Source organism: Cloeon dipterum, chromosome 3, assembly GCF_949628265.1.
Source record: "Cloeon dipterum chromosome 3, ieCloDipt1.1, whole genome shotgun sequence".
Lineage (NCBI taxonomy): Eukaryota > Metazoa > Arthropoda > Insecta > Ephemeroptera > Baetidae > Cloeon > Cloeon dipterum.
Genome location: NC_088788.1, coordinates 23,384,061 through 23,408,490, shown reverse-complemented (window position 1 = coordinate 23,408,490; position 24,430 = coordinate 23,384,061). Strand labels below are relative to the sequence as shown.

The following is a 24,430-nucleotide window of genomic DNA, read 5'->3' as shown; positions in this document are numbered from 1 at the left end:
TGAATATATGGTTTCTTAAAAGCCATGAGACGTAATTTCAAAATGAATTTTTTAAATGTGTTGTTTAACATTAAGGTATGCAACCACATAGGAAAGCAGTAATTTTCAATGTGTTTCTTAGAATTGATCGTCAGCTAGCCAAGTCTTCGTTGACAACATCTTAAATTATGAAACACTAATAATCTAACGCTCATGTCACTATCTAATTTTAATGCAACGATGATAAAAGTTAGGCGCGAACTCCTGTGGCGGCGAACAACGAGCCAGTTCTGACACAAAACAAAATCATCTGTGCTGGCACAGCAGATTTCCAGGAATAACCAATTAGAATATCAATGGCAACATCAAAAGGTTCAGAGTGGATTGATGAGCGGATCAAAAAAGCTGGATGAATTTTCTCTGGTGGCGGCAGGCGCAATATTCGTCCAGATGCAGCTTAAAAAGCTTCATGCCGAGCTGAGAGGATTAATGAAGCTTTACACAAAAGCGGTTCTCAGAATTTCGGCTCTCTCGCCGTTGTCGACGCAGCATAATTTTTTATTCCAATTTGGAACCCACCCTTTTTGTTCACAGGCGTAATCAATTTGGTCACTTGTCTAGTCGATTTGTATGAAAAGATGAGGACCGTTGATAAAGCCTGCAGTTGTATACATTTCATCATGCTCACCTTTCCTGGTAAAGCGTCTCTTTCCCTCTCTCTTGTTCGCTTTGTGCCAGCTGCACCCTGGGAAATCGTTAAATTCGTATTTGTGTTCCCTCTGAGGCCATTCCAGGATCTTATTAAGTAAGAAAGCAACACTTTTCCTGAAAACTATTTTTCAACGAATTAGTTCTGTAAATATTAGTTACTGAAAAGCTTTTGGATTCCAAATAGTCTCGTTAAAAACCTAATTCATAAAAAAATTGAAATTGCATCATTGCCATTGAATACGCTTAATACAAAGTATTATGCTCGGTTCGATTGATCTGCAATTGCTTAAGCTTTAATTTTCTTAACTAATACTTTAGCTGGTTGTGCAATATATATATATTGTAAAATAAAACTCGAGAAATAAAAATCTTGATATCAATTTCTGTACTTAGGAATTCTAGAAAATATCGAGGTAACTAAATTTATTTATTACGAATTCAATTTAAAGTCACGTCGTGAAAATGCATGGGAGGTACATCTAAGACGTGTCCAGACCTTTCCTTCTTTATATTTAAGAGAAAATATACGTGTGATTGTTGAGCAGAACAACCGCATATAGGTTCATCTCAAGCCGTGGCGCACGATGTTTTATTGTCTTCCACAAGACAAAAGAGAGCGTTTTTTTAGTATTTTTATATTTGCACATGAGCGATTTTATCTGATCTTTTATTGCACGTATGAGCAGGATAATGTTCTTTTTGCTTTCTCCGGGCTGTTTTATAATCCAACTTTTCTCCGTCGTCGCTTGGCCGTGAAGCTTTTGTGCAGACCCATTTTGCAATTCTAGGAAAGCCCTCAAAGCCAAATACATATTTATTCAAATGAAAGTCAGAATTTGTAAAAGGCTGTGTGCAAACGAAAAAAAACGAGGAACGAAATTGACAAGTTTTTCGGCTAAAATACTGTCTTACGTATTTAAATTTAGATTAGAAAATATATTAACAAAAGAGCAATTTATTATTTTAAAATTTTGCCTTTTAATTTTCTTGCTAGCGCATTTGAATTTGCTTTATCAAATTGTTGCCATATACTGTAGTTGTTTCTCACTCAATACTCTGCGAAATAATGGGGCTACTCTTGTCAAGGCGAGAAGGGTTAATCAACTAACACACGTTTAAGAAAATAAACAAACCGCAGCAACACTTCTGCGAAATGACTTTACTGCTCCCAAGAAAAGCGGACGGCATCATGACAGAAATGCACCTCTTCTAATGTGTTTGTTTACATAATTCGCCTCTCTAAATATAAGTATAGAAAGCGACCGCACCGAGAATTAGGGACCACTTTTATTATTGTGCAGCGGCGGAATTACGGTGAATTCCGGAAATTTGATTTTAATAACCTAGTGCGGAGCGTTTCGTCGCCGTCACTTTTTTTATCGCACAATCAGTGTGATTCAGAGAAGATAACAGTTTCGGGAATGTAGTTGCAACAGTCCGATTTCGCCTGTTCTGACCTTATTCCAAGTCCGGCGGCTGGATGATGCTTTGTTTTGCAACATAAATCTGGTTGTACCAACACTCTTTTGTAACCACCCTTCACCATCTCTATAGTTTACGCTTTGTATTGTCTAAAAATCACTTCAAGTAACTTTTAAAGCATTCTGATTCATAAACCGCCTTGATGTGGTCTAAAGCGATTAGAAATAATACCTTATTGTTAGCAGAGTTTGAGTTTATAGTGTCGAAATAATGAGACATGCTGGCAGCTTGCTGCAAATTATTGATTTTTCTGCAGAATTGTGCCCTTATGACCGACACGATTTCGCTCAATCCAAAAATCGGTTTTTGGACTATTTAAAAGTACAATATTTTTCAATAACTTTGAAGTTATTGTCCCTCAAATAATTCATTTTTTCTTGTTTGAAAATTTGTTTTACTCAAAAAAATAAAAAATAAATTGCACATGCACTGGCCTGGTAAAATTATCTTTGTCATACACGCCGAATTTTTGGTGTCATTTTTGTCTCTTTTCAGATCAATCTTTTTGTTGAAGCTAGAATTTGTAGAATGAAAAAATCTTTATCAAAAATCATTGATGCTGAAGGGCACAGCACAGACATTAGACAGCCGCTGCGAGATAGCTTGAGTATTTTTATCTACATTAAAATGTGTGTATATGATATAAATATAGTGCCCCTTCCTACGGGCAGCTGGGTCGGTTTTCTATTAGAGCTTCGCGGAGAGCAGTGGATTCCTGAAAGTCCCAGCTGAACTTGTTTATTGCAGTTCTGGGAAACTACGGCCGATAATGCTGCCGCCGAGGGGAGGGGGGAAACAAATCACTGAAGAGGGCTCTGCGTACGCTGCTGCCAGCCAGCAAGAATAACAACACGGACGCGAAGCTCATTCTTCATTATCTGCCCCGCCTGGCTTGCTGTTGCCAGTCCAGCGTCTGGCGTGTTGTGTGGGGTGTGTGCTGCATGCTGTGTTTCCCTCTGACAAGCTACACCTGCCCATTATTCAAGCTGCTGCGCAACAAATTTCGACGATTTTTAGACAGCGAATCTATGGAGAGATATCGGAGTTTTCGCGATCGAAGCTGAAAACAATCCGTCACCATTTCACCAAAACAGCAGTGAGTACGATTCATTCACAATCAGCAATGTTTATTTTCTTTTGCACCCACCGTTGATAGCACGACACGTGCTCTTTAGAAGCACCAGTTGTTCGGGGGGTTATTAATTTAAATTATTTGTCCTTCACCCATGTTCGAATCACACTTAAACTCTGATTGCAGACTGAAACAAAAGTAAAAAAATACATTGTCATATTGCCACCCGTGTTTTTATGAGCTGGAATGCAGCATGTTCAATATCACGTGGCCGTTGAATTTGACGATGTTATTTTAAAAGCTGTATGTAGTAATCGGTAAATGCAACCACACTTTGGTTGTCACTAAGGAAAAGCAGCAAAACCGTTGTTGACAAGGAAACATAAATTACATAAATAATTTCACGGCTTTTAAAAAATACCCGGAAAATACGTTTCACAATTCCACGCCTCATAAAGTTTAGCGGAGCTGTCCAGTTCCTATGAATTTCCGTTGTTTTGTTTCCTGAGAAGTGTTTCGAAAGCAGCTCTCCAAAAAGGGGTTCGATTCTGACACTGCATTTATTTTAACTTCCGTTGAACACGTCGAGCTCCTAGTTTCCAACGCTGAAATTTCCCCGAAAAGCAAGGAATGCCTCTGCATGTCAAAACGCAATAAGTCGTAAAAGCGCGTTCGCCGTAGTACATAATATGAAGCCAAGCCGGCAAACTCGTGTTCACTCTGAAATTCCAGATATTATTGCTTACAAAAGGGAAAAAGTGACACACTGTGAAACTCACGCAATTTTCGCACAGTCAAATACAAATTATTTTCCAATCCAAAATGGGTTAACATCAAGAGGGGCAAAATTATTTTACTACCTGTTCAGAAATCACACGTTTTATCGGAAAAAAACATGAGCTCCACTTCCGACGAATTAGAAAAGCGACCCACTTCCTTGGAAAAATGAAATGGCGTTCATAATTAACCGATTCTGAGAACAATAAAATAGCTGCTTAGCCACATGACGATCGGCGGAATAGATAACCCGTTGACGACTTGCATAATAATGCGCGCGCGACTACTCATTTTCGAAACGATGGATCGATCGATCGGTACCCGCAGACGGCCACGCACGGCTTTATTTGTCCATTCCGATCGGAACCATGTGTGTTTGTTTGCAGACCAATTCCAATTACTAAGAATGCGCTCGAGAAAAGGTGTGTGTGTTTGACAGTGAAAAGATAAGGGCTAGGGCACTTTCACTGAATTCTGCTGATGTCACTTTCAAATAAGCTTGCGTGCACTTTTCCTGCTGTGTGTGCTTTATAGGCTTGCAGCAACTTTATGGCTTTTATTGAAGATTTTTTGATGATAACATTCTTTTCTGCAAACTGCTGTTATTTTATAGATTGCATGGCACAGTGAAGCTGATTTAGTGCGTCATGCAAATTTCTAGGAAGCAGCTATCACATAGATTTTGCAATATGGAACGAAATCACAATGGGCTCACTAGAAAACAATATTATATTTGAGTTATCATGAAAATCATTTGGCTGTTAGACACATATTAAAACGTGACGTAAGAAAACAACGTGAGCTCAAACATTGTAATCAAATTATCGCCACTTTAGCGTTTACTAAAACCCTACTAATTAGACAAGATATTAGAAACATAAGTTTTAGTTACTTCTAAATTATTTTACAATCTCGTGTGAGTTTGCAGACGCTGTAAAGCAGAGCTATTTTTTAAATTCATGAATTTTATGCTCCTTTCTCCTTTACAATCACCAAATATTATATTTAATTTTTGTTTTCCGCGAAAATGGGCCCGTTTGTTTCTATTTATTTTGATAATTATTTGCTTCTGCCATAAGCCGTACCGTTTTTGAGCATGTGGACATTTTCACAGTAAATGGTTGCTCAATCTTTTCCGTTACACGCTGCACTTCTCGGAAGCGGCTAAATGGAAACAGTTTAATTCCGCTTTTCTCCCGTGGCTTTGTGTGATATCGCACCCCAAGGCTATTGGCTTTATGTACGTACACGGAGTCTGATGATCTCTCTATGCCGCGCTCAAAGAGCATTAATTAAACGTTACACGCGTCTCGTCGCAGTCAGGATTAAGTAGTCCTTGTACGAGATATTGTGCGGTGGAAATCGCTTCGCAAAGGCCAACAGCACCTGCTGCACTCCCGTACCTGCTTATTTATTCATATTAGCCGCAATTCTGCGAATCGGAAATTTCTGTATCCGGCAACAGCTGCATTGGAGGTGGGTAACTTGATTGGCGGGAAAAACTGGGGGACCTTTTCTTGATAAGCTAATCTTAAATCTGATGGTCAAGTTCAGAATGAAATATCATAACCTTCAGAAAAAAAACCCAAAAAAAGGTTACGAGGACTATGTATTTCTGTGGCTTCAGATTGTCACTCACTAGAGGTCTAGGAACCGCTTAGAATTGGTAATCAAGATTTGATTGGATTGTAAATAGTACTCCACATCTCACTATCGGCGACCACTTGGCTAGCTTCTTGTGAAAAGATAAATTTTGCACGCATGTTTCGCAAACGGTCGTATTCCAAGAAGAGGCCTTCAAAATGAGAAAACTCAGCAGCCGCGAGTTGTAAAATAAGAACACAGACTCAACCAGATCAAATCAATTTCTGTGTGTCTTACTATGACCAAATATACACATATATGTATATTGTCAAGATTCGATCCAGCCTTGTGCCCCATTAGTGTGGCATTCAATTTTATACCCGTTGCACAAACATATTCAAACGGAAATATCACTCAATTTATGATGCTAGTAAAATCATTTGTCATTAAATTAAAATTAAATTTGTAATTTTATTTAGAATTTTTAATTTAAAATATAAAAATAATTGTTATAACCGTCACACTTTCCTTGAAATAGTTTGCTTTAAAAAGATAGACTGCAGGTTGCTGTGTCCATTCATTGCTTTCTGAAAAATGACTGAATTTCGTCTCGATCAGGATGAAGATCGTATCTTTACTTCATTATTTCAGATGGTAGGTGCTCTCATTCCATAGAACTATCGCCTTTCTCGTCTCTCTTTGTTAGGGCCTGTTATTTTGGATATACAAACGAGGTATAAGTGGTTCCACAAAGCTGCTCGCCTTGTCGGGAGGTGGTTATGCTAGCGATTCCCGGAACTGCTGTTAAGCGGTGTGGTTCGCGGAATGGGCTCCTCAGTAAACATTATGCTTACGTACCTTCCATGTGTCCGCGTGCCCCTTTTTCTATTGAAGCTTTTTCGCGGGAAGAGACCTCATGCCAGGGGTTCTTTGTGCATTTCTTGTGAAATTTTAGGGTGTAAACAGTTTATGTACTCTCTCAACATTGTTATCTCCATTCATTCCATTCTTAGGATTTTTACACCCTCATACAATAGGTTGAGATATTATTTATCTCTTAAAAGGTGTACCATAAACCATAATAGTATACATATTTCCTGGAAGTTCATCCCTATAAATCATTATTTTCGGGGTTGTTAAAGGTGAAAGGTCAGTGATCTGCTTTGAATTTCCTCAATGCCATTGATTCGAGTATGGGATAATGGCTAAATAAGGGGCGTCACACAGGATGCTTTCTTTTTATCTCGTGCGGGTTTTCATCAAAATCTTAAATCTTCATACAAACTTGTTAATTTAAATATGTTGATGGCGAGGGCAATCTTGTTTAATGTTGATCACTGGTGACTTTTAAGTAAATTTTGATTTTCAGATTTAAATTAAGTAAACCAAAATGCACTTTTCAATTTTAATTTTTTATTCTTAGCTTGTGCTCACCAGGTTGTATTTTTTATCGCCCGGTCTTTTCCACCACCTGGTTTTACCAGTCAATTGTTACCAATTTCCTGCGCAAGAATTGCATAAAAATTATTTTTATACCATAATTATGCATCTTAATTTTAATGCAAATTACTTTGCCATCAAATGGATTTTTCACGATATAAAATGTGTTCAGGGTAAAGTAGGTAAAGTGAAGTTCATGCAATTTTTTAAATAAAATATTTTACTAAATTCATATTTCGTATGACTGGCATATGACTTTGGTCGAACTCTCATGCCTGCACGAAATTGGTAAAAACGGTTTTATCAGTGCACTGCATATAAAAAATGCAGGTTTTTTCATAATCGTAAAAAATCGATATTAAAAACTCGTTGCATGAATTTAATGGAATGCACTATATTTGGTTTTACTGTGACTGCTTCTCTTTTGTTTGTTTGCTTTTCATATTGAATACAAATACAAATCGAACGAATCACTCACACTCCCCAACCATATTCCTAACACAAAAGTGTTTGGTCTACTCCGAGCGGTTGTCACTGTCAGGAAAATAAATCTGCAGCACGCAGCCTGCTCAATTAGTTTTCACTCGCCTTGCAAAACCCACATGAGCTCGAATGACACAAGCAGAGAAGCTGAGCAGCGCGCGCGACTGTAACAGCAACAGCGGCTCTATAGCTACGAAGGGTTTGTGCAAAAGCAAAATACGAGGTATGCGCATTGACGTCAACCTTCCAGGAATCATGGCGGCGGCCCATTCAACGAACGCGTATTATAGGAACAGTGTGCACGCACGGACGTCGTATACCCATATGTATTTTAGCGAAAGCGGTACGCCGAACAAGAAAAAGATGCGTTCGTGTCTCCTAAATCGTGCAAAGTATGAGCTAATTTTTTTAATGAAACTTATTTAACCAGCAATTTTGTGCTCTCCATGCTTTAAAGTCTTTATAATCGAGCATTAGCTTGATTTGTCTAATTGTCTCAACGGATGTTGTAAAAATCACTTAACTCGCCTTTTGCTTTGCGTGAACGTTTCACGTGTAGCTATAAATATCGCGCTGTCCGTCAAGGAACTCAAACTCGGCTATTTTGATTTTATTCAACTTTCTCTTCTAGTTCTTGATACACATTTCGCTGGAAATTCGTGCACGTGATCTTTTTTTCTCTCGAAGAGAAATGTACTGTAAGTACTTAGCTCATGAATATATGTGCACGCAGTGTACGTCATCCACATGCTACATATATAGAGCCTCCTGGATTAATTTAGGTGGTCTTAACATGCAAATGCCATATGCCACGCGAACCAGCCATAATTTTATTTCTTTGACGGCAGATCTGCTTACGGGAGCGCCCTTTGCCAACATAATATTACTAAATAAAGTGCAGAGGCATTATGTGAAATAAATTTTCCCAATATTCAGTGAAGTGCGCTCTAAAGCTCGCTTTCCAGCGATTATGACATTTTCTTGGAAACAATGCTTCTCGGAATTGTTACTGGTAAAATGATTAATAAAACAAAGGTGTATTTTTGTTCATTTAGGTTATCAAATTGTATTCTTTCGAACATTCGAACGCGTTTTAGTCGTTTAAATAAACAAGACAATCTTTTTCAAAACTTTTCTGAGAATTGTTGAGTCCAGGTAATGAATAAATAAATAAATTATTAATGAGAGTGCTTCACAACATAAACATTGGGCAACGATTGTTATCTCTTTCTCAAACAAAATATTCGCTCGACAGCAAGGCTGCGCATTATATTGTGCTGCACTACTCATATTTTTAATTGGAAATAGTAAATAGTACTCCTATGTTTGTGTGTTACGAGTAAATAATGTGACTTGTGCTCTCTCAGTTTCCTGGAATTATTTTTGACCCTAGTACACATTATCGCACTATAATATTTTCTCCCTAATCAATAAAGGAACTAACACATGCGCGTATTATCCGTATTATTATTCACTGACGCGTGCTCTAAAGTCCACCCTTGCTATGTACCCGCACGTGACCTTATAACAAATATAAAAAATCATTTGTACCACCCACCTCTTGGTTAGGAGATTATTCCTTCCACAGGGATCTCTGTTCATTTGCAATTTTTTAACTTCAGGAAAGCCTAAAAAGGGATTATATAGCACGTGCATTTAGAATGGAAAGCGCCTAGCTGAACGATTCACCCGCATGTATGTAGCCTGCTGTGTAGCAATATGCAAAAAGCTTTTGATGTAATATTCACATCGAAAGCAGCAGTTGCTTTGTGGTTGAAGCTGCATTTCTCCAGAAAGACGAGAAAGACTAATAAGACTAGAGCATTAAACTCTAGGCGGATGAGATAAATTGCCTGCCTCGAGATTGTCTCGTTTCTGAGAAATTCCTTTGCAACAACTCACTTCAAAAGAGAACGCTCTGTGTTTATTATGTAAAACATCATATGGACAAAGTCTGGTTTCGCAAAACCTCGTTTGCCAGCTAATCAACCAGCCTTGTGCTATTAAATCTGCTTTGTCATTCAAAATTTTCCAGTTTACACTTTTTTTACGGTCTGAACTAATATTGTGTATTTTTATCGTTGATCTTTCTGTGTTCTTGATTTAAGATCACCTTGATCCGCGAACTTGTACGAAATAGCCAGCGAAGATAAGATTAATCTTAATTTCCCTGTATAATGGGAGATAAACTCAATCTTTCTATTTATTCTGATGATCAAACATTTAGCATGAAAAACCTTATCACATATTTGAATCAAGATTTCCCGTAACTGTAATTTCAGATGGAGATGTTTTCAAAGTGGGTGGGATTAGGTTCAAATTTCTCATGGTGATAAGTTTTAACTAAAAATGTTTTAAATTAAATCTAAAATTTTTACTTTCATTATAATGCGCTCAACAAAGCGAAACCTATGGAGCATAAATGTACAAAAAGTTACTCATAATCTCTGATACAGGCATGGGTGAAGCGCGCACATGACCTGCTATTATTTTTTGTTGTTATAGCGTTGCGTACACCGTGGCAGCAGTCGCGCTCTGCGCCGTTTCCAGGAAAAGCAAGCAGTCAGCGATGTTTCAAATGAGATTAAACAGGGAAAATAGCGAAAGCCAGTGTGCGTTTTCCATGCTTGCATGGCGTCAATTTATGCTGCCGATAAGAAATTATGTTTTTTAGTTAGTTGCTACCTTTAATTGCTATTTTCGCCATCTGCTGCTGCTGCTGCTGCTGCTGCTGCTGCGTGCACTGACTTACGTGTGAGCGCTGTTTAGTGCGTATTTGTGGAATATTTTAACATGAGGAAAAGTAGCTCAGTAATAATAGTCGGTCCAACGTCATCCACATTTTTTATAAACCCTTGCAGCCACGCAAAAATCTCGCTGGTTTAGGGAATCCCGCTTAATTGCATCCACGTGTGCTTTTACGCCTCAAATTTGCCTGGCAGTAGTTTTGAATAACGTTATTATTTTTAGCCAAAACTCGGCGAGTCACGTGTCCAATTAAAACAGCATTGCTAGAATTACTCAATTGGCACTTGCGCAAATGAAGTTATGAAATTTTTATCCACGGTACAGGAATTCTGCGTAATCGGCAATCGCTGCCGTTTAAGGTCTTTGCCCGTTTGATAATATTCGTCCTTGAGAAGGGTCGGTTGGGCGTGAGAGGATATTTTACCACTGCCTTTTTCCTCGCATTAAAAAAAGTTTTTAAATTTGTCGTTTCCATTTTTAAAGAATTTGGATATATTTTGGACGGGCCTAATATTCGACCTCGCCTATTTTACCTTCATCTTTTCTCCTTCAAAGCACTACTAAGAATAAAGTGTCTTAAGAGATAACTTTATAATATGTGTCTTGTTTTTTTCTGCGACGTATTTGTAACATAGATAATAATGTTAAAAGAGATACGCAATGAATAAATCAATGAGGGGTGAAGATAAGATAATACAACTATTGCAGATAAATTTCAATGCTTCATTGATTTAAATTGAAAGGATTTTGATAGGAAACTACTAATCAATTGGAAATAGGGTTTATTGATTGACCTATTTTATTGGCATGATTTGTTGTTTGCAAGTAGAATTTCACACGGATGCGGCGGACCCGCGATGGCCATTAAATTGAATAATACAAATTTGCGTGAAGCATTGTTTGAATGGGACAAGGTGTATACTAGAGAGAATGAATGGAGCTGAAAGTAAACCAAGCTTAAAGGCCCACACAAAGTTTTTCAATACAACGGACTGGCCATTTTGAGCATTGTGACGATTTGAACCAGTGTCTGCTGTCTGGCGAGATGGAAAAAAACGGCCGGTGATTGCTAGAAAAAACGCATACTCTGGCTGCTCTTGCTCTCCTGAGGAAAAGAGATGAAATTGTCTGCTGGCCTGCTGGTGCGCGTGCGCCACGAAGCAAGGTCGCCTCTTGACAACCTCCCAGTCAGTCAGTCTTAGTGTTGAGAGCACCGACTCGCGATCGCGGTGCAGCTGCGGAGAAAACGCTAGGCTGCGCTCGAATCCGACGCTTTCCTGTGCTTCCCAACCGGCCGAACGCTGAATCCGACCCGCAGCCCATGGCAACTTGAAACCGGAGGAGCCGCGCCGCTAATTCAGGTGCGCAATTACGCGGTGTTCATGTTTGCAATGCCTCGTTTTCGGTACGTGTGCCACCGCTCGCTCTCCTGTGTGGCCGCATTCATATGCTGCTCTTCGCAAGCGAGGTGAATAAACTTTCTCTTTGTGCCGATTGATGAAAAGCCGCGAGAAGAGGGCTTTTTCCTCTCGGTGTGGTGCGCTGGCACCGTTCCTTTCTCTTTTTTGTTTCGACCCGAGAGAGGCAGGCGTGGAATCGACTCCTTTTGTGCTTTTCCACCACCAAGCCATGTGCTTGCGGTGTGGCTGTGGCTGGACCGATGTTCGTGTGAGCCCGGAAATCTGCACTCCCTGTTTGGTATCGCCGAAAGCTGTGCGCAAAATGGAAGATTTTCTATGGTGTGATCCACGGTTACTTGCCAATTACTGCGATGCGGATACCGTTTCTAAAGGATTGCTTCAGCGAGAGAGTGCTTTGTGTGAATGCGAGCTGAAAATGTGATGCTCAGATATATCTCAAGTGTGCAGTATTCGATGGCGAGCAACGGCGATTTCCATTTCAACCTGCCATCATAATTACAATTCCCATGCATAGTGATCCTCAAATTTGCCAGCTCAGAGAGCGGCTGTACGAGACACAAATTTTGATCATTTGTATTCAAACGCCATCCGTGTTCCACCCCATAAAAGCTCGCACACTAAATGCGAATTCCATATAGGGCCACAGCTGTCTCGAGCGCCCGTTTTAGCAAACACTGGTTTATCAGCGGCACACACCGGGGCCAATATCGAATTATGTCTCTTGGTAATTTATCGCGTACACCCACCGATGCGCATATTAACCACTGAATAATTAACAGGCGCCGCGGCGAAGCGGTTATATACGTTTTACGCACTCTTCCACTTGGACGTTGTTGTAAAGCACACTTCAGCTCGCACATGCACACACATATAAACAGAGTGCGCGATGTGCTTGCGGTCAATAATCAGTAATCGCGTAGCGCGCGGTCCCTCTCAATTGAGCCTGGCAGGGGCCCAAGGATAATTACTCGGAACCCCTAAGTATTTCAAACACATGCACGCCAGAGTGGATTCCCAGAACGAAACCGACGCGTCAAAAGTTGCAAACACATGAGTCGTCCGCCAGCCGCGTTTGGTCCCCAATGTTTTGACGCAGTATTCATTGCTTGGATCGCGCTTCAAGAGTGTCAAAAGCACTCTTAATTATCGCCTGCTTACGTTCTTAAGTGGGGTAAACGTGCGCCAATTTTTTTTCAATTAAATGTTTTACCTGCATGCGTGGAGCGGTGAATTTACTTTTTTATGTTGATTCGATTGGTCCATGACCTCGAATCTCCAATTTAATTTGATCCATGTCAACAGTGAAGGTTTCCAAGTTTATCTTATCTTTTTCAAAAGCCTTTTTCAGTTGTACTTTCTGTTACATTATCTGGCTACATATAAAAATAATGGAAACTACTCAATCATCCTCTCGTGTAACGTAATGAACACTCAGAAAACTCGATCAAGAACGCCCAGAGTGCGCGTTCGTATATTTATAGATGGATTTTTGGCACCGTCGAAAAGCATTTCTCGGAAATCTTGTCACTGAAAATGAATTTGATCAGCGCAGCACATTCTTGGCGATTCACTATAAGCAGCCTCGTCGGCCGCAAGCAGAGAATTCCGGCGGCTGTGTAGACCGCCTCGCAACCTTCATATTTTAATCATTTTTCCACAAAAGGGATCGCCAACGAAGAGAACAAGGGGGGAGGCCGCAGGGCAACCAGCACACCTTTTTCCTTAGTCATCGCCCTGTTTTTATTTCTGAAATTTATAATGTGGGGATATATATGTACACCATTTCCAAGAGAGGTGTTTGATTCGAGGACGCTGACTCATCAATAATGGCTGCATTTAGTCCGGCATATTTACGAGTTGAAAGAGGATACTATCCCAACAACTCTTAATTAAACAACACATATTTAAAAAAAGTCGCCATCAATTTGAGCGTTATGACATCTATTCGCGAGGCTGGCACTGATGAAGTTGACTTAGCTCGGTTGTGCGTGGAGGCGAGTGAGCATTAGATTCATCAGCGGTGCTGATTAAATTTCTCGGAAAAGCTGCTCTCTGTCGTACCGAATGGAGCTTGGAGCCATCCCTTGCAGCGTGTTTGAGTAGTGCCAATCTGCGTGTTTGAATTCTGCCGCGCTGTGTTTCTCAGACTAATCTCTCATTAGTGCTAATCATAATTCACGTTTGCCTGTGACAAATTTATAAGAGCACGATTGCATGGAATCGTATCACTCTCTAATTATCTGATATAGAGGCGGCTGGGTTTGGCATTGGAAAGAGCATCATCAAAGCTCTTTGCCTGCTCGGCGGATATTAATACTCATGTAATTTGAATTCCGTGAACTGGTACTGGTAGCAAGAGCGCGTCAATATTAAAATCACCCCGAATTCTCCTTTCTTGCGTTTTCCTCGCCAAATCAATTTGGCTGTGGGAGAGGCAAGGGGACGCTTTTTTCCTGTCCGTTAAACCATTCTAAAAATAGCAGGCCTTTTTATTTTGTTGGTGGTTTCCAAATCGAGAAAAATTTTCTTTGCAAGTTTTCGAAAGCTAGAAGCTATGTCTGGTTTGTTAAATTTTACAATAGTGCGGTAGAGATTCTTGCGCATGTCTCGTTAATGCATAGTCTTCTTTACTCCTTACTGGTAGCTTGGTTTCTTATTTCCCAACCACAGCAAATTCCTAACGCTTGCACCGTTTCCTTTGTTGACCTCTAGTTTTTCCGCACAGCAAAAAACGCGCTCCGTCAGCAGACTAACCGACTCGAAAAGCATCCGAAGCGGCTTGAGGTGTTCTTCGCCGCCATGAGCACCAAGCAGTGTATCGAGCAGCTGGTGCCCCACTTTTTCCGAGAAGCAATACCAATAATCAAGTGCTAGCGCTAAAGGCAGGCACACCACCATTCACGGCATTTCTCCATTGTTCTGAACCGCTGTAGTCTGGCCCGGAGGTGTTCTCCATTCGCAAATCGTTACGCGTCCGGAAAAAAAGTAAATATGCATTGTGCGTCAGCGGACAAATGGTACATCTGTCAAAAGGTAAATCGTGAAAATGGTAAATATGCACTTTTGACGCAAAACGATTTTATTCCACCAATGAAAAATTCGGGTCAAAATACATGGGGTGACTCATTTTTTCATCATTAGTGACATCTATATGCAAATAAAGGAAAATTTAAATTTAGCTTATAGCCTGACAAAAGATGTCATTTGCAAAAATCTGTGAAAAAGGTGAAAATCAACAAATTTTTGTCCAGGGATCAATGGACTTTGAAGAATTTTTTTTTGCGCAAACTTTGCCTTAATTGACCGAGAAAATAGTTGAAAAAACTCCGAATTTCTAATTTTTGCGGGTTTTGCGGGCGTTCGAAAGTCAAAATCTGGGAATTTTGAGTACTTTGTAACTTTGCTCAGGATGGTTCTAGAACAAAAATTAAAAAACCGTTTAACTCGTCTCAACATGGCAAACAACTTTTATATTGACCTCAAAGTGGTAGGTCAAAGGTCAAGGTCATAAAATTGATTTTTTATTTAAAACTCGAATTTGAAATTGAATATACTGAAATTTTTTATTTTTTCCATAGCCATTTTGTAGAGTACAGAAAGTTTAGTTAAAAACATTAAAATTTGGATTGGAGTTTTTCTTCGTTTTATTAAAATAATGGAAATTTTGAAAAACCTTGTTTTTCGAGGTTGTTAAAAAACGATGATCGACTAAATCTCGACTTCTAATCATCTGATTTTGAAAAACCGCATACCGTTAGACTCGTCTTGACGTACCCAAGTGCAATAAAGGGGTATGGGACCAACCAACCCCCAACCCCCTTTTAACCCCCTCAATAACGGGAAATTTAGCATTTTTTCGTCTGTTTCAACACATTGGCACGACGTTGACGAGTAATTGCCCTCTTTAAACCCATTCAGTTACTTAGTTCATTCAAAGACTAGTCAAACAGTACGTATTTTTTGTAAATAGGACCACTAAAACCCGAGATTCGGGTGGCACAAAGTTCCAGAGGTAGAAAAAAAGCAGAAATTGGGGTTGGTGGGGTAGGTGGGGTAGGTGACCACCCCCAAAACCCGTTGGCTGTCTAGGGGAGGTTGAGACGAGCCAAACGGTGTTCAATTTTTGCAATTCTGATGGCTCAAACCCGAGATTTGGTGATGCGTTTTATTTGATAAAAGAGGTTAGTTGCGACACAATTTATCAGAGTGCTTCATGGATAATGCACGAAAACTTTGCAATTTATTTTTGATAATTTATTGTCAACAGATGCCGCAACCTCAAATTGCAATCGCTATTTTAATTTAAGAGACGAGAAAAGACGCGTTCCAGAGTCTCGTATTTTTTGCTCAAGTCAAAAATCGACAGATTTCTTTCTTATATTGGTTTTTTAATTCATTAAATACCGGTCGTATTATGTAGTTAAATCGGTTGGCATTAGTTCTGTGTCGTGGAAATCGGTTTATCAGCTTCGCTTTCTATTTTAATTTTGAAATTTGATCGATTGATTTGCTGGCTCTCGTGCATGCTGGCAGAGAAATGTGCCATTTCTCCGTTTCTGTTGCATGTATCAAGTCGAATCATTTTTTGAAATGAGCGGCATTCAGTCTCAAATTTAATGTCTGGAGTCGTTAAACCGGTTAGTTTTAGGTAATGTCAGCAAACAAATAAAACCTCCTCCTGTAAAATCGTGAAAAGTGCAGGTTTACCTTTTGTTCGCTGACGCAGAATGCATATGTACCATTTGTTCGCTGACGCACAATGCATATTTACTTTTTTTCCGGACGCGTAACGAAATGCACTTTGTCTCTTCTTCAATTAAATCTCTTCTTTCTCTATTGCGTCTCAAAGCCGCTTGCCTGCCTGCTGCTCATGCTAGTAGAACATTAATTGAATCGGCCAGAGTGAATTGCCGATTCTCAGAACTCGCTTCGCTAATTTCTGCCGTCGCACTCGCTCCCTTGTAATGCCGAGCGACCTTTGGTAGAATGTATAATTGGGACAGATGAAAAGAGCGATCGTTAAAATGGATGCCGAGTTTGGCCACAAGTAATTTGCAGAACCGAAAGTCACTATGCTAGACTCAAGGGTATGTTTCATTGGCCTTTTTTATTCTCTTTATCAGTTGATTCGAGGCAGATATATTTTTTCCAGGAATTATTGAAAAAAAGTTAAAATTGCTAACCATTTGCTCTACTTTTTGTGATATTCTGCATGATTTGATAATATCACTCTGTAAAATCAATGATCCAATCAAAAAGCTTGGAACAAAATAATTACATTTATTTATTCTTTTTCGTGCGTGTTGGTAAAGAAATGTCTAACTAAAAGACAAGTAATGTATGTTACACTTGACAACACCTGTGCAGCTCATAACTTATCCCGGTCAAAGATTGAATCTCAAATAAATTTCCTGCAGCTATGATGGTCGATTTGTATGGCAAACTTCGGATTTCTATGTCGTTACATCTTCTGAGCTGATTTTCCACTTCTCTGCGTTTTAATCTCGCTCGTCGTTTCCGAGAATCCGGAAGCAAATTTGCATATTGCACAGATGGCGCTTGCTCAAGTGAATTAACCAAGACTGCATTCCGAGAATCCTGGCAGTGCCGAGAGCGAGCGCACGGACAGCGCCGTCCGTGCGCACACAAAGAAAGAGGGAATAAATAAATAAACGAATGAGAAGTAGGCAGAGAGAACGTAACGCAATTGTGTATTCCAAATGCAACGTGCAGGAAGCGCATTGCTGAGCACCGCTGCCAATTCCTTTAGTTAAAATCGCCTGGAAATTCGTACGTGTTGAGAGTGAGATGCTGCGAAGTGTCATTGAGAACGGCGCGATTCCGAGAAGCACTGAAGGTCCGAGAAATGAGAAATCTGCTGCTTGAGAGTCAAAATGAGTGTGCCCTCTCGAAACAGCAGACGTCTCGCGCTGTACACTTTGGACGGTCCAAAGTAAATTTGAATGAGATGAGAGCGGCGAGTGATTTGATTTTATTTGTAGGCTGGTGCCGTGTGTGTGTGTTTCTCGTAGGCTGCGTTTGATGTGTGTGTTTGTTAAAAGCGCCGCCGCTTCCGAGAAATCCCCGCCGACGTCACTCCTTGCTGGGTCGAATATACATATATTTTACGAAAGCGCCGGTTAGTAGGGGCCGAGCGGCGCTGAAGCGGAGTGTCTTGCGCGTTATTATTCGTTGCTGCCTTTGAAATATTTACATCTGATAGATAGACTTAGGAGCAGCCAACGAACTCGAGGGGTTTCCTTCTTTTTTTACTGTAAATTGTGAGTATGCACGAATAGGCAGAACACGCTGTTGTCGGATTTCACAGAGAAAACCAGCGAAGGTTTCCTGAGGGCAAACGGAACTAGCATTGCATACAAAAAACATAAATGCTTTATATTCCCGTACAGCATTCGTGCCGATTTGAGGCTTAGTCTTGTGGAAAAAAGGGAGAGCGCGAGTTTCGTGTCCAACCTTCGCTGCGGTACACCAACATAAATAATACAAATTGACCTGACCAACTGTGGTCTGAGTTTGCACCGGCTTGAAACTCACCTGGAGCCTGCTCATTATACCAACGTAACATGGGGCTGTTTGATGGCGGAAATTTATTATTTAGGACCGACTGTTATAACCCTGACAAAGTATCTAATCAGAATTCACGGGAATTGCATATCACACGTGATATATCATCATAAACCATCACTCTTAAATCCTCTTGTCAATGGAGGTTTAGAAAAAAAATTAATTAAATATATAACCGTTTCGCTGTGCAAGCAGAGCAAGAAAGTCGTGTATCGATATTTGATATACCATTTAATAAACTGATGAAATCAAAATTGCTTTTCCCTTCAACTCTCGTGAAAACAGTGACCAAAAAAGATTTGCGTGGGAACTACGTTCAGCATTCAAATCAGAAACGCTGGATCATCTTTATGCGATCAATCGCGCCTATCAAGTAGTGTGTTACGTGTTACGTCACTATACGCATAAACCAACCCCGTAGATCACATTATGTACAAGCGTGATACATAACCCTGCCAGCAACGACCGAGAGCTGAAGTGGGGCTGAAATTAAAGACGGAGATGAAAGAGCGATTCTCTCCGGCGTGAGCCAATTCCCAGAAAAACCGGGGCCCGTGCGCTTTTCCGAGCACTGAGCAGCTGTGCGAAGGGTCTCTGGAATCGGCACGTCGCATGGCTTTTTAACTGGGCGACGAGCACAGCATCTCGCATCATTGGATCCGCCAGCATCACATACGTTCGCCGATGCCGTAGGACGAGACAAATTGGGAGCGTTCGTCGCTAAATTCGAATGCTGCTGTGCGCTCGCCATTTTATCCAGACCATAATGATCCTCTTTCCTGGAAAATTCGCGCGCACGCCTCGCCGGTTCTGCGTCCTATACTGAAGGGCCCAATCCGTTCTGCAGGAAGGAAAATGGGCGTATTCGAGCAAGTTTGTGACTTTGAGAATAATACGCCATTCTATTACTAGAATATTTGATCTACACGGCTCCAGGCGTTGATGAACAAAGTGCGCGGGCGAATGCGCAATATCCGGAGGATTTCCTAGTTTGATAAAATCGATAAGGGACGAATAAATTGCATGCAATTTAAAGCGTTGGCTTAAAGAACGAAATTTTTACAGTTAAACTAGAACTCGATATTGAAGCAGTAAAAAGTGATTGCAAAAGTTTCCACTGTACATGAACTAATCTAGACGCACTTTTCTGCAAATCTAAATATAAAGTTCAATCATGGATTTCTCTGAACGTGTCTGACAGTCCCCTTCTTGGACTTTTATTAATGATAATTTCTCGATGCAGGAGATAAGGAAGTCGCTGCTTTCTTGTTGAGATTGTTCGGCCTCTCAAATTACGGATCCTTGTCGCGCAGGTGACGTTTATTTCAAATAATATTATCTTGCGGAGTTTCTGGAAGTGCCGCTGATGACGAGAGAGAAAATGATTCTCGGATGCTGCGGCCGGTCATCCATGTAACACGTGGGGATAATTATATATAAACAGGCGCATTTCTGACGCAAAATGTCTGTTTCGAAACACTCAGGCTCTCTCTTGAAAATGTTATTCCGCTGAGCGTTATAGTTCCTGGCCGTTCCTTTTTCGCCGTAGCTATAAAACTGTCGAGCCCGAACTTTGCATATTATAAAGAATAATCAAACTTGTATTTTATCGTGATACTAACCCAAACACAAAAACATTGCAAACGCCTAATTCTCAGTATTCGGCGCTTATATAGGCACACATATAACAGCGCGCCGGACGCGAGCACATAATATATAACTGCTCTTTTCGCGAGTTTGAATAGCGAACGTTTCTTGGAAGCAGCACTAAAAACACCCTCTCGCGACGGACGTGCATCAAGATAGATGGTAATTTATGCCGTGTTCAAGCGTTGAAATTGCTTCAATTTCGCGAGTGAGAGAGTGCCCACGCACCACTTTTGCTAGCTGAATTATCGGTTGTCTGGCCGGCGGGAAACAAGCACGGTCGCCTGTGCGAACGCAAAAGTGGCCAGCTTGCGAAATGGTTGCGGACGAAGAGGCGCACCTAAAAAGCAGCGGTGCTCGTAAATGTAATTTCCTAAAAGGAGCTAAAACGATTTGCGGGGTGGCCAATTGGCAAGAACGAGGAATGCACCTCGCATCATTTCTCGTTCGCTGGCTGGCTGGCTGACTGACTGAGCTGAGATCACGACGTCGGTCTGACTGAGTCACACTCTCTCGTCTGAAATGACGTCAACCGACTGCAAAGTCATTCTTTTCGCTCTTTTCCACTCCATCAAGGTGGCTCTTCTCTCGCGAATAATGAATTAACCGAGCCAAGAATTGTTGGTGACTCGACCGCAACTTAATTAAGTCCTCAAGTAATCTCGCGCACTTCACGTTTGATATCCTCCTGATTTAATCTTAAAGTTTCATCTGCAACCTGGTAGTGTTGTATATATCTTGAAAATTGTATTTCTGTACTACAAATTCTATGCAAATATGCTCGCAAAATGCACAGGCATAAATAGTGTACGTTGTGCTTGCATTTAGCCTGAGTGGTCTTTTTATGCAAGAATTTCCTCATGCAAACTTTGTAAGCCTTTGAAGGCTTCGTTTGATGATGTTGCTTGAATGGAGTCTGCGTCGCAAAAAAAACGAGTAATATAATAATGTACTTGCCGCGATCATTGCAAAAAACTCCATGAGCGCGCACTTCACCTCTCTTCGAAGAATTAGGTATTGTGAGGTAAAGTAACCAAGTCCCGGAGTGTTTTTTTTTTCACTGACAATATGGGCACTTGCGCGGTACCCGCGAGTGTATAGCGCGCTTTTATTCCGCTTGCTCATTACGAAAGTGGGAAACAATCTAAAGAACAGCCTTGGTGTATTGAGTGCGAGCGCGTGCGTTCACCGACTTCTCGGAAGCATTTGCAACAATGATGAAGGAGAAATCGCTAATTAGTATGCACAATAGTCAGATTTTGTGCAGTCTATTCTAAGAATTGCAATTAGCCGACAGCTGCGATTCCCGTGAATCTGGCGAAATTTTGAGCGCCGCGATACTCGGAACTCTATTTCGGTACACACGCATCAAGCAATTAAGGAGAGATAATTCTCGCGCGCGCGGCACTCGCGGCCCGCATAGAGAGACCGACTTTTGACATACACAGGCAGACAGATTCCTCTGAATGCTGTTTGCACACCTAAGTTTGCGAATAAGATTCTGTTTATCTCTGGCTGGTGAGTTAAGAGCGGCATTCTCGGCAAGCATTTCAAGTGGCCGCAGTTTTGTAACGCTGTGCAAATTTGACGAACAAATTAAAACGTTAAACGAAAAGGAAGTTGAATTTTTTAGACAAATATTTGCACCCTTGCGTATTGTGACTAATTTACATTAGCGGGGTTAGTAAACTCGCTGCTTTCCACCTCGGGTTTGATTAAAATGGATCTCGAGTGGTTTTTTGAATAAGCACTCACGCCAGCTAATCAATGATCAGAATATGGTAAAGATAATATATGGAATCTTTTCGCTGTAATCCTATCATTCGCAAAATTAACAGCTGCGAAATGCTTATCTAGAATTTCATCATAATATACCCTAATGCAATGTGCTCACCAATCTTTCCTCATTTGATTACAGACGCTCAGCAGGCCAACTGGCGTCCCTGGTGTTGTGCCAGTTGCCCCACGTGGGGGGCGGCTGTACTGCCCACCCCTCGCACGGAGGCCTGGGCCTCGTCGGATTCGGGAATGCCACCCCGGCCGGCTTCACCATCATGCTGACCTGCCCGCACTGCCAGCAGTCCTTTGAAGGGCCCGCCGGCAGCGCGTCCGACACCACCTCGAGGAGCGTGCCGCCCACATGCTGCTGCACTGCCGCCCCCGCCGCCCCATTTCTGCGGTTGTTCGCGGGCAGCGGCGGCATCGTAGTCAAGAACACGAGCAGCACTCCCCACCTGCAGTTGTCCATCCAGCCGCATGCGACGGGCCTGCAGGAACCCTTTTCGCCAACATTGCAGATCGTGTGGCCGCGACCCTCCCCCGCCACTATCAACCGCCATTCGGCCAGTATCATCGCAACCCGAAAAGCACTCGTTAAATCTGGATGGTAAATATCTCATTTAAAAATTAATTGACAGTTGAATTTTGTTTGTTTCATTCTCTAAGACAAAATTAACAAGTTGAATTATAATTTAAAAAAAAATCTTGTCACATTGATTTCTAAACCTTTTTTATTTGCCAAAATTAACTGTGGTTTATCTTTTGCAGGTATTACAAGGCGTTCAGTGGTGAAGAATCGCTAATCGCTCTCAAAAACTGTCCGCCTGGCACATTCCTGGTGCGCGATTCGTCTGACCCAGAGCACCTGTTCTCGCTGAGCGTTCAGACAACGCGAGGCCCAACCAGCGTGCGGCTCCGCTACCTCGACGGCGAGTTCCGGCTTGACGCACAGCACCATTTGGCGCACCATGTCCCCCGCTTTGACTGCGTCCTCAAACTCGTCGAGCACTACGTACAAGAGGGCAAAGAGACGCAACGCAGACTAGCTAACCGCAAGTACGTCAACGTCTTACCTACCCCAGAACCTGGAAGCCAAGTTTGGGTAAGATCATTTTCTCCTGATAATTTTCCTTGTTTGAAAAAACAAAGACAGGTTCAACTATTTTTAACATAATTTTCATTTAACTTCTGAACAAGCCATGAATTTTACTCCTTGGCGTGGAAATTGCTATTTTGGTCATAAACAACTTGAAAATGTTCAGTTTTGGACCTTTCACGATTTCAAAATCAAAATTTCTATTATTGAAACCTCTCAGTGGTTTTAATAGCTTTCAGTCGTATTAGCTGCCAGAAATGTCGCACCAGCTAATTTATTTACGTTTTCTGCTCCATTCAGGTGGACGACTCAGGACGGATGCACTCACCAATCTTGCTAACGCAGCCGTTGAGATGCAGGGTCAGCACCCTGCAGCATCTGGCGCGCCTAGCCATAAATCAGAGACTGCAAAGCAGGGACCTGCCGGCCCTCAAGCTTCCGAAGACCACCGAGGACTACCTCAGGGAATATCCATATAGGCAGTGATCAGCAGACAGTTACTACTACACTTAGGGACTGAGAGCATTGCACTCATTTTCATGCACACTGCGATGACTAGACTGTTCGTTAACGACTCGTCTCTACTCCTTATTAAGTGTTGTTATTGTTACAATCAAGAGCTTATGAGGCCGCCCTCAATGTTTCGGTCTATTTCAACTAGTGATGCCAAAGTAGACATTTTGATGTTTCATGTAAATCTGATATCCCCGAATGCTTTAAAAACGTCCTATAGGAACAAAGGCAGGATATTTTGTTGAGCTTGCTTAAATGTGTAACTTGGGAAAGTAAAGTGGAATGAGGGCCTCGCTGTGACAATATTGCTAGCAGTCTTGATAGGCCTTTAACAATTCTTAAAAATGCGTGGAAACGGCAGGTTGGAAAATGTTTCAGTTCAATTAGATGCAGCCATCTTGGAGAGGCGCTTGCAACTCAACAAGATAGCTGCTGTTAATTTTGCCCCGAAACTTAGTGAAATCCTCCAGTGAATCAGCCTTCAAAGGCATCTACAAACAAGTTGTTGGTTGAACTGCGATCGCAAAATTTAACTTATGAAAAAGGTTCGTGACTTTCCTACTTGGTAGTTAAAATGCTGTAATTTGCTATACTGCGATATTTCGTTTTTTTAAGCTAAATTCAAAAGGTTTTGTTTGCATTTTGATGCCAAGATGTAGGTTATTATTTAAGGTATTTCTGAAGGGTGAATGTTGATGTCTTAATTTATTGAATATTTTGCTATGATCACTGTTGACGAGATTACATTATGCTGATTTTGTCCAGCGTTAAGAGTGAATGGTGTAGAGTGAGGCTGATCAGACCAAATGCAATTGTTCGAAACAAATCGTGTTTCTCGCTCTTGGTTTATGTCAAGTTTATTTCTATTAACTAGGTACGCTTGGAACAAAAATACCAAACAATAATTATGTGTAAATAAATTATTATTACTTTATAATGAAAATCAAGTTTTTATTTACTTTGCATTAAAAGAAAATGATCGGCAACTATGGGACTAAATGCCATGAAATATTTTGATACATTCGGAAATTCAAAAAAATACTTCATGGCTACTCTTAAAATCAGGATGGGTGACTAAGAGTAAAAAATTGAACTGCACGCAGGTCAGGTACT

The 24,430-nt window shown here is 41.0% G+C and overlaps 1 protein-coding gene across 4 annotated transcripts; it reads left to right on the top strand.

Moving 5' to 3' along the window:
• The first annotated feature begins 3,034 nt into the window (after nucleotides 1-3,034).
• On the top strand, nucleotides 3,035-24,260 carry LOC135938521 (suppressor of cytokine signaling 3-like). 4 transcript variants are annotated; one of them, XM_065482193.1, is made up of 4 exons: nucleotides 3,035-3,268; nucleotides 21,848-22,315; nucleotides 22,477-22,810; nucleotides 23,105-24,260. In XM_065482193.1, exons 2-4 carry the CDS (start codon nucleotides 21,984-21,986, stop codon nucleotides 23,288-23,290), a joined length of 852 nt encoding a protein of 283 aa, XP_065338265.1. In that variant the 5' UTR covers nucleotides 3,035-3,268; nucleotides 21,848-21,983; the 3' UTR covers nucleotides 23,291-24,260. The 4 variants fall into 4 exon arrangements, with proteins under 4 accessions (XP_065338265.1, XP_065338264.1, XP_065338266.1 ...); XM_065482192.1 differs by lacking the exon at nucleotides 3,035-3,268 and adding an exon at nucleotides 11,454-11,744; XM_065482194.1 differs by lacking the exon at nucleotides 3,035-3,268 and adding an exon at nucleotides 11,455-11,637.
• Nucleotides 24,261-24,430: the final 170 nt, after the last annotated feature.